Source organism: Lonchura striata, chromosome 5 (assembly GCF_050655825.1).
Source record: "Lonchura striata isolate lonStrDom1 chromosome 5, ASM5065582v1, whole genome shotgun sequence".
In the NCBI taxonomy this organism is placed as follows: domain Eukaryota; kingdom Metazoa; phylum Chordata; class Aves; order Passeriformes; family Estrildidae; genus Lonchura; species Lonchura striata.
In genome coordinates, this window is record NC_140707.1 from 7,895,001 (window position 1) to 7,912,370 (window position 17,370).

The window sequence follows — 17,370 nt, forward strand, 5'->3', positions numbered from 1 at the left end:
CCCAACTTTCCCATATTGCTCCAAGCAGGAAATAGAAAACACTCTCAGGAAAACTCCTGACCTTTACAGCAATCCCAGGCTTACCTTCTTTGGGAAGTGTCCTCTGGAGCTGTGCCCAGGCTGGTCTGGAGCTGGGAGCAGCCCTGCCCCAGCCAGCCCCTCTCAGCAGCAGCACCTGCCCTGCTCAGGGTGGCTCCTTCCCCCCACAGCTCCTGGCCAGCGCTGGGAGCAGCTCCAGGGCCGGCTGAGAGCTGTCCCTGGCAGGCAGCAGAGTCCCTGGCCCAGCACAGCGCCCTGGGCTGCAGGACCCTGCTCTGCAGGACAGCCCTGGGCACCCCTGGCTGCTCTGCACAGGAGATGAGCAGAGAATGCACTCACAGGGGCTGTGGGCATTGGCATGTTCCAGCTTTAGGAGATCTCTCCAGGAGCTGCAGGTGCATTGTCCTGCAGCCAGAGGTTCCTGTGCCAAGGGCTGGCAGTGATTCTGCCCCAGGCACTTCTCAGCCCCTTCCCAGCCCTGACTGATTGAAGCTCTCTGTGCCTCTGTGCTGTGCCCGGGCTGGCTGCAGGCAGTGCCCCAGCCCTGCTGGGCTGGCAGAAGAGCTGCTCAGCAAGAGAAATGTGCTTTTGAAGCTCTGCTTGGTTACCAGGATCACCCTCTGTGCCAGGAGCCCGGCCCAGCTCAGCAGCACAGACACAGCACAAGGACTTTAATGACCCTCTGCGGCTTTGTGCTCAGGCCCTGAACATCAGGCCCTGAGAGGGAGCTGCAGAAACCTCTGCAGAACTCCAAGTCGCAATCCAGCTCCAAAGTTTCTGGGACTTTTAATGGGTCCCACTGAGGGACACGACTGAGAAAGTGTCCCCAGGCCCCAGGCAGAGCAGAGAACTGGAGGCACTGATGCCAGGTGGGGACAAAGAGAAGCCAAGTCTTGGTGCCCTGGGGCACAGCAGGGTCTGTGCCACCAAGGGCTGTGAGGAGACACCTTGTCCTGAGGCCCTGGGGCGTCCTGGCACAGCCCCAGCCAGGCTGGGCACTGTCAGCCCCTGGTCCTGCCCTCAGCATCCCCCCCATGCCCACATCCCAGTGGCCTCAAGGATCTGCTGGAAGGAGTCCCTGGGGAGCCTTGGTCAGGAATGGCCCTGGGGGCTCCTTCATACTCCCAGGGACTGCAGGTTTTTCAATGGACTTTGGCTTTTGCTTTTACCTTGCAGTCTCTGAGAGCTTTGTGCAATCATGGCCTCCAATTATCTGCTTTAAGGAGTCCCATGAGAGCTTTGTACTGACACTCAGTGGGGCTCATTAATGCTTTGAGATCCTCAAGGTTCTTAGGGTACTTTGGATTGTCCTTTCAAAACGGAGAGGTTTTTGTGCCATTTTCAGTTTCTGAGAGGTTTTTGTGCCATCCTGGTCTCCAGTTCTCTTTTCCAAGGAATCCACGAAGACTCTGTGTTGGGGATGGACCTCAGTGGGTCCCATTAATGCCTTGAGACACCTTGGGTGTTTCCTCTTGACTTTTACTCCTGTAAAGGTTTGTGCAATCTCCTCTCAGGCTGTGAGATTCCGGGGCTCAGCTCCAAATGCACCATGGGGCTCATTCGGATCAAACAAGTCCTGACAAACCATGGCTCTGCCTTGATTTCTCTCTTGTCTGGGGCAGTGGATCAGGAAGTGTCGTGGTTTGACACGGAAAGAGAATTTTTTTCCGGAAGGAAGAGGTCAATTTAGATATTGACCAATTGAAAGTAGACACGCCTCTGAGAACACAGAGGGTTGAAAGCAGAATTCCCAGGGGAACTCGCTCTCTTTGGTTCCGGTCAGCGTGCAGTGCAAACCTCCCCTGCCCAGCCACGAGCTGGGTGGGGGAGGGGAAGCCCCCATGGCCTGAAGGGTAGGCCCCAAGGGTGGTGGAAGGACTGGAACCGGGCTGGCCCCTGCAGATGGAAGGGTGGAAGAAATCTGGGATGTCTCCATTTCTCGCCCCCCCCCCCCCACCCCGGTTTCTCTCCCGAGGGGGAGAGAGAAAGAGACGGCAGCGGTCCTGTCCTGTCAGCAATTCCACCACAAGGAAGGAGGAGCGGGGGGAGCTCCAAGGTGCCCAGTTGTGTGGGAGTTGCTGGATGTCCGGGCATCGAGCCATCCCTGGGAGTTCAGACTTTTAACCCTTTCTTGAGAAAATGAAAGCTTTGTGAATTTTCCTTTCCTCTCCTCGGTTTGAAAGAGAGGAAGAGGGACACCTTGGACCCTGGGATGTTGGAAGGAGGAATTCTAGAGGGGAGGGGGACAAGGAGTGGCTTTTGGCTGGACTTTTCCGTGTTAGCCACAACCTGAACCAATCTTCTCATTCAAGAGGGACTAGGTTTTGGGAGGATGCCAGTGAGTCAAGAGACCTGCTTCAGCTGGGAAAAAGACAAAATTGGAGTGAACAGAGAAAAGGTTAGGGAGTTTATGGTGGCGCCCCCTTGCCCTGGAAAGGAAAGAGAAGAGAAGAAGATCTCTGTTCTTGAGCCCTCGGCCCCAGGGGAAAATGGGGGGGACTGTGGTCCCAAACAATGAAGAACTGAACTGTTGTTTTCTCCCCTCTTGGCAGGGCATCCTTGAAAGGAAAAATCCTAAAAGCAGTCTGACCATCCATGCATTGGTGGTGAGAGCACTGTGCATGGAAAGGAGAAGGGTCACCATGGCAAACTTTTTCTCCGGGCGGTGCCATGTGTGACATGGAAACACAGGATGTGAAGCTGTGTTTCTTGGGGGGTCTGTGGCACAGGAGAGACTCTGTTCCCTCGATGGACTGAGTATCGGTTGTTTGGAGGGTGGAAACCTGATTGGGGTCCAGATTGTGCCTCACTGTGGTTTGTTGGAGTTGGGTGGTGGGGGGAGGAATGTTTTGCAAGGTTTTCATTTGGATCTTTGTGTGTTTTTTTTTTCCCCTTCTTTAGTTTTCTCTTTTCTTTTGTAGTAGTAGTTTAATAAAGTTTTTTTCCTGTTATTAAGCTTGGGCCTGCTTTGCTCTATTCTAGGTTCCACTTCACAGCATTCAAGGTAGGGATCACATTTTCATTGGGGCACTGGCATTGTGCCAGTGTTAAACCATGACAGGAAGTTTCTGTAGTGGTTTTGGTTTGCCAATTTGAGATTTCTTGGCCAATGCATTAATTAGTGTGGTGGATTCAGTGTTGGCTAATTACCAGTGCACTCGCTAGAATATACTTACTCATTTTCTGCTGTGAGATAGGATTAGGAGAAAGGCAAAGTAGGCTCAGAACTTTAAAATAAACTTTTAAATTTCTAAAGAAAAGTTTATTAACAGTAACTAAAAGAAAGGGTAAAAAGAATCAGGACAAAACTTTCAGAACACTTCCCCTCTTCGTACAACCTGACAGTGTAAAGAGATCAAACCTAAATTGTCAGCTAAAAGGGAGAAAAGTTCCTCTTGTTAATGTTATGGAGACTTCTCCACAAGAAAACAGTTATCTCATGGCTTTTAATTTCCATGAATAGCAGATGCCCAGGAAAATCTGTAATTGTGAAGTCCCTCCCATTTTTCCACAGCTTTTCCCACAGCTGTCTTTATAGCCAATGTTATGGGATATTACTTAAAAGATGAGCTGTTTAATAGCAAAAGTTCTTTTCACCTATTTCTGAAATCATCTTCATCTCTGGGAACAGAGGTCTTCCTCTTCCTGAGGGCACAGGGTCTCATCACTGTGCTCTCTTTCTTGGTTCAAACTTCTCATGGGATCACACCTACTGCAACATTTGCTCACTTTAGCATGGAGGCCTTTGCTGAACAAGTCATCTCCCCATACTTTTCAATGCCTTATAGGGAAAAGGAGTGTCTGATGTATCAATGACATCCTTCTCCATAGCTTTAGCAGAGGATTTCAGCCCCAAGATCAAGGCATCCACTCATCCCTCCATTCTGAGACTCAACTTCCCCTTCCCTGCCCTCGGTGTGTTCATGTTGCTCCTCTGCGTGCCTGCCCTGTGTCCTTCTCTCTCACTGGAGGGAGGATGGCAGCACTGGCAGAGTCAATATCTGCCCAGGGCTGCAGATGGTTCCATGAGCCCAGCTGGGCTCGGTGGCTAATTCTAATTTTGGCCATGGTCCCCGGACGTGAAGACCAGTTTTTTTTTCCACAGGAATGAAGAAACAGAGCACCACTGTTTTAGGGGCGGATGAGAGGTGACCACAAGAGGCAAAGGCCAGCCAGAGCCACCAGATTGTGTTCTGAGAGATACCCTTACAAATAGGAAATTTTGTAGGGAGGGTACCAATTTTGGCAATGGACATGTGAAATAACAGACGGTTATTTCCATACAGAGGAGAGCATGGAGCTCCAGTGCTCCAGGAGCTGATGAGAGGCAGACCTTGACATTCTGAGATCAGCCAGACCTGTCAGGTGGCCCCTGGCAGGCCAAGCCAGCCAGACCTGGTCCATGTTCCCTCACTTCCATGGGGCCCCACAGTGTCCCAATGGTCCCTTGCTTCCAGGAGGCCCTGAGGTGTCACAATGGCCCCCTTGGTGACACCAGGCCCTGAAGGGTCGGAATGGTCTCCATGGTTCCATCAGGCCCCACAGAGTCATAATGGTCTCTGGGTTCATGAAGCCCCGCGGTGTCACCATGGCCCCTTGGTTCCATGGGCTCCAGTGGTGCCACAATGATCCCCTTGGTTCCATGAGGTGCCCACAGTGTCACAGTGATCTCCATGGGAAGGAAAGAACCGAGCCCCAGTGTGGCAGGGGCAGCCACCAGAGGCCAAGGCCAGACAGACTTGACAGTACTGACAGATTTTGGCTGGGAGCAACCCTTGGATATAGGGAATTTTAGAGGTGGCATCCCAGTTTCTGACATGGACACCTGGAGGAGAAGGATGGTTCTTTTATGGAGGAAGGAATGGATGGAACACCGGTGTTTGAGGGGCAGATGAAAGGCAGCCATCAAAGGCCTAAGGCAGCCAGACCTCTCTGTCCTGATAGCTTTTGTCTGAAAGCAACCCTTGGATATAGGGAATTTCTGAGGTTGAATTCCATTTTTGGTCATTTCTTCATACATAAGGACAGTTAATTTCCATAGGAAGGAAAGCAGCAAGCCCCAGTGTTTCGAGGCAGGTGAGAGACAGCCCCCAAAGGTCCGAGGGCAGCCAGACTTGTCTTTCCTGGCATTTCACTTGGGAGCAATCATTGGCTGTATGTTGTTTTGGAGGTGGAATCCCAGTTTTGGCCATGGGCGCCTGGTCAAGATAGATGGGTTTTTTTCCCATGGGTAAGAGAAGCGTGCAGTCCAAGTGTTCTGGAAGAAGATGAGAGGTTTCCTTAGGCCAAGCCAGCGAGATCTGGCTTTCCTGGCCCCTTTTGTTTAGAGGCTATCCTTGGCCATATGGCATTTCGGAGGTGGAATCTTAGTTTTGGCCATTACATTAGGAAGGAAAGCACAGAGCCCCCATGTTTCTGAGGCAAATAAATGCCAGCCCTCAGGAAGACAAGGCCAGCCAGACTTGCCAGTCCTGGCAGCTTTTATCTGGGAGCTATCCTTGGATATAGGGAATTCTGGCATCAAATGCCCAATTTTGGCCATGTGCCCCTAGTTGAGGTGAATGTTTTTTTCCCATAAGAAAGAAAAGCACATGGTCCCAGTGTTTCACAGGGAGATGAGAATTGGCCCCTGGGTGGTCAAGGTAGCCAGACCTGTTCCATGTTCCCTTGGTTGCGTGGAACCCCACAATGTCACAATGATCTCCTTGGTTCCATGAAGCCCTGGAGTGTCTCAATGTTCCCCTTGATTCTGCAGTGTCAGAGTGGCCCCGTGCTTCCATGAGGCCTTGCAGTGTGTCTTGGTTCGACAAGACAGGAGTCTGTGAAGGAGGTCAAAAGCCTCCTGTGCAATGGAGAAGGTAAACCATCTCCCTCCGAATTACTAGGATTTTTAAATTAAAAGGCTCTCAGGCAAAGATACGGGAATGGGAGTAACAATTCTTTACTAGGAGAAAACTAGATAACAATTTAAAAAGGCAAATGCAATCGGTACAAACAAAACTAGTGATAAAGTCCAGAACCTGAGGATTCGGGGTGCTGGTAGCAGTCCGGTCAAAATGATAGCTGCTCCTCTTGCAGTGGCTGATGAATTGCAGCTGAAGTGGTGAGCTTTAGAAGGGTATAGTTTTCTCTGAAGATCTGGTGGCAGTTGGGCTGGTCTTCCTCTGCGCCGGGGTTGCCCCCGAGCTCCGCCGCCGCTGCCTCACCGCGCTCCAGCCGCTTCTCTGGGAATCTCGCCGAAGGAGCTGCTTCTCTGCGAAATCCCGCAAAGAGAGAGCTGCTTCGTCTCCCCAAAAGCTACCCCTTTATACAATAAAAGAGTGCTTGGCTTCCCCCTCTGGGTGGAACATCTCACAATGGGATGGTGTTACGTTACCAGCCCTGCACTGAATCAGTCAATGGCCCATTAACAAACCATTACCTCTTCGAGCAAACCATTCTTCTTGAGAGATAACAAACCTGCCCAACTTCCAACAGACGGCAAATAGAATACAAACTTATCTTATAACCCAGGACACAATTGCGCAATGGCTTAGTGGTTCCACAGACCCCTGATGTGTCACAGTGGCCCCTCGGCTCCGTGTGCCCTCGCTGTGTCACAATGGCTCCTCTGTGACACTGAGGCTGCACAAGGTCACCATGGACCCTTGGTTCCTTGGGGTCTCTGAGTTCTCAATGGTCTCCTTGATTCCATGAGGCAGCACAGTGTCACACTGGCCCCTTGGTTCCATGAGGATCTACAGGGTCACACAGGTTTCTGACATTTGTCCTTGCTGCCCCTCACATCCCCCCTGCCCCACAAACAGCCCCGAGCCACCCGTGAGGGACAGGCCCTGCTGTGCCAGGCTGGGCTCAGGGCTTGGCCTTTCTGCTTCCCCCAGCCAGCCCAGGCCTTGCTCAGCATTGCAGTTCCCTGCTCTGAGCCTTGGGCTCCCTGGAATCCTGGTCTCAAGGATCTGCTCTCACCAGTCCCTGGAGAGCCTTTGGCAGTCCCTGCCCTCAGTGGGGCCCAGTGATGCTCCAAGGGACTTGGTGTTTTGCTTCTGACTCCTTGAGCAGCTTCTTCAGCCTTCTCTCAGTGCCTGAGGATTCTGGACTAAGCCCCAAATCCACCATGGGGATCATCAAAATGCAGGAATCCTTCAGGGACGCTTTGTCTTCATCCAATTGTCTGCAAATCTCCTGGGCTTGTGCAGCTGATTGGAGTCAGTTTGGAGTCCTTGTAAAGGAAGAAGATTTCCAAGAGCACTTCCTGATTTTTTTTCTTTAATCAAGTGAGTATTCTTAGTTTCCAGTTCAGTGAAGAGCTGATAGAAGCATTCCCCAGGTGATCTTGATGCTCACTGTCTCATTAGGAGGTCTGGGCATGTAGAAGAATGAGCCCCTTGAGGACTGACCCTGTTTGGACAAGCTGCTCCTCACCCCCATCCTCACCATGTCTGACATCGCCCACCTGGCACTGACATCCCTGTGCCCTGCAGCAGAACCTTGTCCCTGAGCTCTGCAGCTCCATGTCCCAGTCCATTGCACCGTGTCCCACCTGCTCTCCTCAGGGCTCTGCCTGCATACTGGCCCAGGAGAAGTTTTCCTCTTGGGAAAGAAAGAACGGAAAAGCTTGATCAGGTTTCCTGAACAACAAACCCCACTCAGGAACCACCTGCTCAGTACAGGCTGCCTGGAATGGTGTCACCTTTCTACAAGGAACAGTGTAACCAGAAATGATCTCTGAAAGCAGAATTCTCTGAGTCTCCCAGCTGAATTCTCTGTCCCAGCCCTTTCCCTGGATCTCTGTTGCAGATGGAAGCTGCTGGTGCCAGCCTCACTTTTAACCTCTCTTTGGAAGGCAAATAGATGTTTGCAGCTGTGTTAAGCAGGATTTTCTCAATCTTTCTATAAATCTTTTGTGCTCCTCATGGAACGAAGGGGCCATTTTGGCACTGAGTGGGTGACGTGGAAGCAAGGAGTCAATTGTGACCCTGGGGTCCCATGGAACCAAGGGGCCACGGTGACACAGCAGGGCCATGTGGATCCAGTGGTCCATTGTGACACTGTGGATCCAAGGAGACCATGGAGACACCCCCAGAACCTCATGGAACCAAGGAGTCCATGGTGACCCAGCAGGGCTGCATGGAGCCAATGGTCCATGGTGACACAGCCCATCCAAGGAGGCCATTTGGACACTGCAGAAGCTCATGGAGTGAGGTGGCCATTGTGACACTGAAGAACTTCATGACACCAAATATCCATGGGGACACAGCAGGGCATCATGGAACCCAGGAACTGCTGTTGCAGTTTTGAAAACTCCTGGAACCAGGGCCTGTTGTGGCACTGCAGCACCAACACAGCTGCTGCACCTTGTCCCCTGCCCTGCACAGCTCCTTGGGAGGCACGGCAGGAGCAGCACCCTGGAAGCCTCGGGAATGCCCCTCTGGGATCCATGGCACACACTCCCAGGGGCTGGAATTGCAGTTCCCTTCCAGGAAAAATGTTCCTGCCCTTGAAGGAAAAGCTCTTATGGAAGAGCCAAAAGCCAAGTGGAGCGAGATCTTACAGTGACATTTCACTGCCAGCCTTCATAATTTCACCCGTAGTTGTTGCAGCTCATGGATTGGGAATGAAATCAGGGCAGGGTCTTTGGTGGGAGCTGCCCTGAGTCAAGGGAGACACTGAGAGAGAAACAGAGCAGGTAAAGAGAGGCAGGAGAGAAAGGAGGTGTTTTGGTTTGGAATGACAGGTGTCTGCTAAGAAAGGCAGGGGCCTCCCCTGAAATGGAAAAATGTAGACTCTTTCTTTCTGAATTGCTATAAATTGGAAATTAAGGGGGGCTGTTGGGTAAAAATATGGGAGCAGGAATAATAGTTTTTTATTAGGGAAGAAAATTAAAAGATAAACATTTCAGTTAACTGAAACAACACTGACAAAATCAGAATACAACCTGACACCCTGTTGGACAGGGTGTTGGTCACAGTCTAATTGGAACTGTGGGTGCAGTCCTCCAGGAGTGTCAGGTGTGGTTCTGTTGGAGAAGTGATCCTGTAGGAATGGGAATCTTCTTCTGAAGAGGAAGGGGCAGCTGTTCCTCTGGGAAAATCCAGCCCAGAAAAAGCTGTGTTGGAGGGCCAGAATCTCAAGACTAAATGCAGGTAGGAATGCTTGGCTCCTCCCTCTGGGCGGAACATCTCACAATGGGATGTTACAGTTCTTATCAGTCATGCAGTGACATTCAATAGCCCATTATCAGCAGATGTCTCCCCTGAGGGAGGATTGATTGTGGAAGAGATAAGGAAAAACTGCCCACTTAACACAGGACAACTGCCATACAGATGGCAAATAGAACACATCTTGCTTTTCAGTCTGGGGCAGGAGGACACAAACAAAATCAGCTGAGGAGGCGGCACTTTGAAAAGCAAACCAGAACTGACAGAAAATGAATGGGACAGAAATCAATAATTCTGATAGTTTTATTTATTATCAAAATAAATCACACTCGCCCAGCCCCACACAATCCCGATCCCACAACCTCAAATTTGGATCTCACTTCTCCCAATCTCCTTCCAACTCTATCTCACCCTGGAGGCTGAGGAATCAAATTATTTTGGCATGGGACTGAGGTGGGAACCAGCCATTTTGAGGTGGGATTCACCTATTTTGGGGTAAGATTGAGGAGTTTTGAGTGGGATTGAGTCATTTTGAGGTGACAGACCAATCCACCTTGGCATTTGGAATGGAAAGGTATGGAAAATACTCCCATATATCCCCCAAGAATCCACAGATCCTCCAGAATATGTTCCCAAACCATAAATTCCACCTCAAATACCTTTTAAATGGTGGGATTTTTGACATGTCTGGTCAATACTCTTTTTAGCCATTTTTAAGGTGTTTTTAAGTGATAAAGACAAATCAGAAGAAAATTGGGGCCAAACCAAAACCAGAGACCCCTTGAGCATCCTCTGAGCACTGGACAAAACAAACTCAGCAGAAATTAAACTTAACCCTCCATAAAATGCCTTGAGGAAGATTTGCTCTTCCCACAAGTCACTTGTGATGTGTTCTGGTTTGAAAGTAAAACCAGTGAGAGACTCCAAGTCAGAAATACAATTTATTGGGAAAAGTGAAAAGGACAAAAATACATGCAATAATACAAAGGGAAAAGCTACTGACAAAGTCAGAATACAACCTGGCCAGCGTGCTGGTAGCAGTCCGAATTGGAAGAGCTGCAGTCCTCTTGGGATGGCAGATGTAGTTGCTGTGTCTTCTCAGAGAACCTGTGGAAAGGCTCCCCTCTGTCTAGAAATCCCCAGTTTTATCCAGGTGGGAATGCCTAGCTCCTCCCCTTGGGCAGAGCATCTCACAATGGGTCATTATGAGTCACGAGGTGTGTCCTTAATCACCTCCTCCTCCTGGACAGTGTTATCTCTGAGTCATGTGGCCAGGCATTGATGGGGCCATTAACAGCAGATAAGGAAAACTGCCCCGAGGCAACTCCTACTCAGATGGTAACAGGAAAATGTTTGGTTTTTTTTCTTCAGTCTTGGACAATATTGGATTGCTTTCTCTGTAATATTGATTAGTCAATAATCAATGAATTATTGATACTGGATCAATTTCTTTGTAATGGTTATTAATTAATAACCAATAATCAATCATGAATATTTGAGTGATTTCTTTGTAATATTGTGAAAAATGCAGATTGAATTATGCGCTGCTATTGACTATTGATAACTCCCTGCCATTGATTTATAATAATCTGCTATTGATTATTTATAACTCCCTTCTATTGATTATTGATAACTCCCTGCTCTTGATTTGGATGTGTGGAGATGAAGGAACAATGGGAATGGAAATCTCCTTTTTTTTCCTTTTTTTCCCCATTTTTTTCTCCTTTTTTTGCCCTTCTCTCTCCCATGACAAAAATGAAGATTTGCTGAAAAATCATTAAAATGGGAAACAGAACTTTTTTAAAATTGCTTTTTTAAAAAAATTCAGTGAACAATTGGAGCTGGGTAATTGGTTCTTTAATGACTTTAAATTCGTGCTTTGGGTTTTTTAATCAATGCTTTAAAAAAGAACCTTAAAATCCAAACTGGAACAAACTCCCCAAGTGTCACCAACCCCCCCGGTGCCCCCAATGTCCCCAAATGTTCCCAAATGTCCCCAAACCTCCCTAAATGTCCCCAAACTCCCCAACATCCCAAAATCTCCAGAAATGTCCGCAGATGTTCCCAAATGTCCCCAATCCCCACTCAGGATGCATCGGTTTGTGGGGGATGTCACCCCCCCCCACCCCCCCGTTTATTCTGGAAATGTTTGGGGACATCTTGGGGACAATGGGGGGACTTTGAGACACTGGGGACATTTGGGAACATTTGGGGACATTGAGACATTGGGGACATTTGGGGACATTGGGGAAGTTTGGGGAGCTTGGGGACATTTGTGGTTGGGGACATTTTTGGGGGGGGTTGGGGACATTTTTGGGGGTTTGGGGACATTGGAGCTGTCACATGAAGAGCCCCCCTGGAGTGAGAGAGAAGAGGAGGGGACACATTGGGACATTGGGGACACCTGGGACATGGGGACATGGAGATGAAGGGGGACACCGGGGACATTGGGGACACCGGTGTCACCTCCCCGCCGAGGGCCACAGGCGCAGGCTGAGCCCCTCGATGACGAAGGCCACCAGGGCCATCCCCGCCATGTCCTCCACGCTGGGCATGGTGGCACCTGTGGGGACATTGGGGACACATCACTGACACCCCCAGGTGACACCAACACCCCTGGGTGGCACCGAGCCCGTCCTGGTGGCACCGGCCACCCCGCAATGTCCCCAGCTCGCTCTTGATGTCCCTTAGGAGATCCCAGCCCTGTCCCCAGTGTCCCCAACCCCATCCCAGCTGTCCCTATCTCCATGCCTGTGTCCCCGACCCTGTCCCCAGTATCCCCAACCCCATCCCAGGTGCCCCCAACCCTGTCCCAGATATCCCCAACCCCTTCCCAGGTGTCTCCAACCCTGTCCCCAGTGTCCACAACTCCATCCCAGGTGTCCCCAACCCTGTCCCCAGTGTCCCCAGGCATCCCTGGTGTCCCAAGACCCTCCAAACCCCGTTCCTAATGTCCCCAAGTGTCCCCAACCCCACTCCTGATGTCCCCAACCCCATCCTGGTGTTCCCAACTCTATCCTCAATGTCCCCAACACCATTCCTGATGTCCCCAACCCCATCCCAGGTGTCCCCAACCCCAGTCCTGGTGTCCCAAGACCCTCCACACCCCATCCCTGATGTCCCCAGTTGTCCCCAACCGCATCCCTGATGTTTTCAAGTCTCCCAAACTCCATCCCTGATGTCCTCAGGTGTCCAAAAACCCTGTCCCTGATGTCCCCAATATGCCCAGCTGTGCCCAAACCCTGTCCCTGATGTCCCCAGGTGTCCCCAAACCCCATCCCTGATGTCCCCAGGTGTGTCCTCAGGTGTCCCTCACCTGCCACCACCACAGTGACCCGGTGTGGGGTGTCCCACGCCGCGTGTGTCACCAGGCAGCTGTAGCTGTCCCCCGGCACTGCCGCAGCCACGCGCAGCCCCGCGCTGCGGCTGAAGGTGCCGTCGGCCGCGCGCCGGTGCCCGGAGCTCCAGCTGGGCCCCAGGGTGGTCACCGGGCTGTCCCCAGAGGTGTCCCCCAGGCGTGGCCGGGTGTGTCCGTGGGCGCGGTGTTCCCAGCGGATCTCCACGTCCAGCGGGAAGAAGCCGACGGCGTCGCAGCGCAGCTCGGCCGGGAGCCCCGGGGACAGCCGGGACGGCAGCAGGGACACCCGGGGAGGGGCTGGGACACGAGACAGTGAGCTGGGGATACTGGGAGGGACTGGGAGGGACTGGGAAGGAACTGGGAGGGACTGGGAGGGAACTGGGAGGGAACTGGGACATACTGGGAGAAGACTGGGACATACTGGGAGGGAACTGGGAAGTACTGGGAGGGGCTGGGACATACTGGGAGCCCCGGCCCCGCCCATTCCCGGCACTGACCAATCACGTGCAGCCGCAGCACCTGCTGCACCTGCCCGCGGGGCGTGCTCATGGAGCAGACGAAGGCGCCGTCGTCCGACACCGAGAGCGGCGGCAGCTGCAGCAACACCTCCCTGGCGCCCCCCGGCGGCTGGGAGGACCGAGGAAACGTTCGGCCTCAGCGGCGCCCCCCGGTGACCGGGAGGACCATGGCCGTGCCCAAAAACCCCCAAAAAATGCCCCCAAAAACAACCCCCCTAAACACAAAAAATGCTTCCAAGCCCCCCCACAACAAAACCCCCCAAAATCACTCACCGAACCCCCCCAGGACTTCCCAAAAATTTTCCCTGAAAAATGCTCCCAAAACTTTCCAAAAACTGTTCAATGCCCGCAGTGCCCCCTAGCGGCCGGGAGGACCGAGGCTTTCCAGTGCCAGCGGCGCCCCCTGGTGGCCAGGATGACAAAAGCGGTTTCATGCCCCCAGCGCCCCCTAGCGGCCGGGAGGACCGAGGCTGCCCAGTGGCGCCCCATAGTGGCCAAGAGGTGGCCGGGAGCACCCGACACCCCCCGCTCGGTGGCGCCCCCCGCTGTCCCCGCAGCCCCTCCCCTCCCCTCACCTGTGCGGTGCCGGGGGGGCTCCCGTGGCCCCCCAGGAACAGCAGCACCCCCGGCGCGGCCTCGGTGCGGCGGGCGGCGGCTGAGTCGAAGGCCAGCAGGCGCCGCGTGGCGCCGTGGCGGTGCCGCAGCCACTGCAGCGTGAAGGGCTCGGCCGGGGGCGCGAAGGCGCAGTGCAGCTGCCCCGGCGCCCCCAGCAGCGCCCGCGTCTGCGGCGTCTGCGTGGACACTAACAGGGACACTGAGGGGTGGGACAGGGCGTCAGGGGTGTGGGGACATCGGGGACACTGGGGACATCGGGGATGTGGGGGGATGTCAGAGACATTGTGGGGCGGGACAGGGTAGTCATGGGGTGCGGGGACATCGGGGACACTGGGGACATCGGGGATGTGTGGGGACATCAGGGACATCGGGGATGTGTGGGGACACTAGGGACATCGGGGACACCGGGGATATGGGGGGATATCAGGGACACTGCGGGGTGGGGCAGGGCATCACCGGCGGGGGGACACTGGGGACACTAGGGACACCGGGGACATGGGGATAATGGGGGACATGAGGACAATGGGGGGACATCGGGGACAAGGGGACAATGGAGATGTGTGGGATAATGGGGACAATAGGGGGACATCGGGGACATCAGTAGCATCCGGGACATTGGGGAAATGTCCCCGATGCCCCTGATGTCCCCCCATTGTCCCCATTGTCCCCCAGTGGGGGGACATCGGGGACATCAGAGACATTGGGGATAATGGGTGGACATTGGGGACATCAGGGACATCGGGGACATGGGGACAGTGTGGGGGCATCAGGACAGTGGGGTGATGTTGTGCATGTGAGGACAATGGGGACATTGGGATATTGGCATGGGGAACATGGGGTGACACCGGGGACGTTTGGAGCCGTGGGGTGGCAGACACAGAGGTGACAAACACAGAGCTGGCAAACACAGGTGACACAGAAGTGACAGTGACACACAGGTGCCACACACAGGTGACAATGACACAGGTGACCAGGTGCCACACACAGGTGACAGTGACACAGGTGACACACAGAGCTGTCCCCGGTGTCCCCTCACCGTTGAGGAGCGGCGGGTCTCCTCCCCGCTGCTGCAGCAGCGCCGTCCCCTCCCCCTCGGGTGTCCCCAGGGCCAGGAGCCACCAGCGCGTCCCCAGCCCGGGGTGGCACTGCGGGGACCCCGGGGACGTCCCCGGGGGTGGCAGCAGCGGCGCCGTGGGGCTGAGCTCGCACCGGGGGGGCTGCCGGGAGGGACCCCAAAATTCCCCCAGCACCCCCAAGGGGTCTGCAGGGAAAGGGAAAGAGCAGGGGGTGAGCTGCACCCCAAAATCCCACCAAACACCCCCAAAATTCCATCAAATCCCCCCAAACTCCCCTCAGCACCCCCCAGGGGACTGCAGGAAAAGGAAAAGAGCAGGGGGTGAGCTGCACCCCAAAATCCCATCAAATACCCCCAAAATTCCATCAAATACCCCCAAAATTCCATCAAATACCCCCAAAATCCCCTCAGCACCCCCCAGGGGACTGCAGGAAAAGGGAAAGAGCAGGGGGTGAGCTGCACTCCAAAATCACAGCAAATCCACCCAAAATCCCCCCAAAACCCCCAAAAATCACCCCCAACCCCCCCCCAGGACCCCACAAAAAAACACCAAAAATTTCCCCCAAAATTCCCTTAAAACCCTCCAGGAGTCACCCCAAAACAACCCAAAAAAATGCCCCCAAAACCCTCTAGAATCCGCCAAAAATGCCCCCAAAACATCCACAGAACACCCCAAGAAGCCCCCCAAAATTGCCCTCAAAAATCGCCCCCAAAAACCCCCCAAAATCCCCTGAAAACCGCCCCTGAACCCCCCCAGAAAAACCCCTAAAAGCCCCCAAAACCCCTCAAAATCGCCCCCAAAACCCCAAAAAATCGCCCTCAAAATCGCCCCCAAAACCCCCCAAAATTGCCCCCAACCCCCCCCAGGACCCCCCAAAATCACTCCCGAACCCCCCCAGGACCCCCCAGAAGCCTTTCCCGCCCCCCCCCAGAACCGCGGGGGTCCCCCTCAACTGGGGGGTCTCGCACCGATGACATCGAAGGCGTTCTGGGGGTCCCGCGGGGGGCCGGGGGCCGGGGGGGCCTCGGGACCCCCCAGAAGCCGGAGCAGGGCCCCGCGGGGGGAGGGGGCGCCGCGCTCGTCCAGCAGGGGGCAGCGCAGGGCGGGGGGGGGGTCCCCAAAAAGCGCCACCCCCCCCCAGGCCAGGAACAGCCCTGGGGGGGCAAAAATATGGGGCTGGGGGGGGCTTGAGGGGGCAAAGAGGGGATGTGGGGGGTCCTAGGGGGTCTGGGGGAATTTGGGGGGGATTTTGGGGGTCTTGGGTGGACAAAGAGGGGTTTTGGGGGGTCCTGGGGGGTTCTGGGAGCGTTTCGGGGGCATTTGAGGGGAGTTTGGCGGAATTTGGGAAGGTTCTAGGGGGCTTTCGGAATCCAGGGGGGGCTCTGGGGGCTCCTGGAGAGATTTGGGGGCGTCTTAGGGGGCATTTCGGGGGAGCCTGGGGGGGATCTGGGGGGGTCCTGGGGTGGTTGTGGGGGTCCTGGGGGGCGTTTAGGTGGTCCTGAACAGGTTTTGGGAGGTCCTGGGGGAGTTTTGGGGGAGATTAGGGAGGTCGTGGGGGATTTGGGGGGATCCAGGGGGGGTCCGGAGTGGTTTAGGGGGTCCCGAGGGGGTTTGGGGGGTCCTGGGGGATTTCAAGAGGGCTTCGGGAGATTTGAGGAAGATCCGGGGGGTCCTTGGGGGGATTTAGGGGAGTCCTGGGGGGGTCTGGGGGAAATTCGGGAGTCCTGGGGGATTTCGGGCGGTCCAAGGGGACCTGGGGGGCCTTGGGGGGGGGTTGGGGGGAATTCGGCAGGTCCTGGGGGATTTTGAAGGGTCCTGGGGGGGGTCCGAGAAGGGATCTGGGGGTGCCGGGGTGGGGTATAGGGGGATCTGGGGGCTCCTGGGGGACTTTGGGGGGTTCCTGGGGGATTTTGGGGGGTCGCAAAGGGGTCCTGGACAGGATTTGGGGGGTCTTTGAAGGATTTGGGGGTGCTGGGGGGGGTCTTGGGGAAGATTTTGGGGTCCCCGGGGAGATTTGAGGCAGGGTTTTTTTTTTTTGGTGGGGGGGGGGAGTGCAGGAATTTGGGAAGTTTTGAGTGGGGAATTTTGGGGGTCCCGGTTCCGGGAATGTCCCGAATTTGGGGGTTCCGATTTTTGGGGTTATGGATTTTTGAGGTTTTCCGAAATTTGAGGGGATTTCCCAGGATTTGGGGTTGAGGGGGGGGGGCGGGGCTTGGATCCGCCGGGATTTGGGGTCGGGGCGGATTTGGGATCCCGATTTTTGGGGTTTTTCGCCCCTTCCTCACCCGCCAGCGCCAGCCGCGCTCCCGCCATCGCTTTCGCTTTCGCTCTGGCCCCGCCCCAAACCCGCCCCAAATCCCCAAAACCGCCACAAATCCCCAAAACCGCCACAAAATTCCCCCCGGGGGCTCCGGCCACGCCCCAAACCCCAAAATTCTCCTCAGGGACCCTGGCAGGACTGAGCCCGTGGCACAGTGACCCACGCTGCAGCACTCGGAGGGGGCTGTGCCCAGGGGATGGACTCCGCTCCGAGAAGTTCCTGGAGAAGTCTCGGCCGGGAGAGAGCGCAGGGTGCAGCAGGGAACGACTCCTGTCCCTGAGCAGAG

At 54.5% G+C, this 17,370-nt stretch overlaps 1 protein-coding gene across 1 annotated transcript; it reads right to left on the reverse strand.

Annotated features, from left to right (window-relative positions):
* Nucleotides 1-11,037: 11,037 nt before the first annotated feature.
* LOC144246553 (tapasin-like) lies at nucleotides 11,038-17,077 on the reverse strand. Its single transcript, XM_077784463.2, has 7 exons — nucleotides 17,050-17,077; nucleotides 15,733-15,918; nucleotides 14,725-14,949; nucleotides 13,649-13,887; nucleotides 13,053-13,182; nucleotides 12,514-12,852; nucleotides 11,038-11,760 (listed from the first exon to the last, which is right to left on the reverse strand). Exons 1-7 carry the CDS (start codon nucleotides 17,075-17,077, stop codon nucleotides 11,660-11,662), a joined length of 1,248 nt encoding a protein of 415 aa, XP_077640589.2. The 3' UTR covers nucleotides 11,038-11,659.
* Between the last annotated feature and the right edge of the window lie 293 nt (nucleotides 17,078-17,370).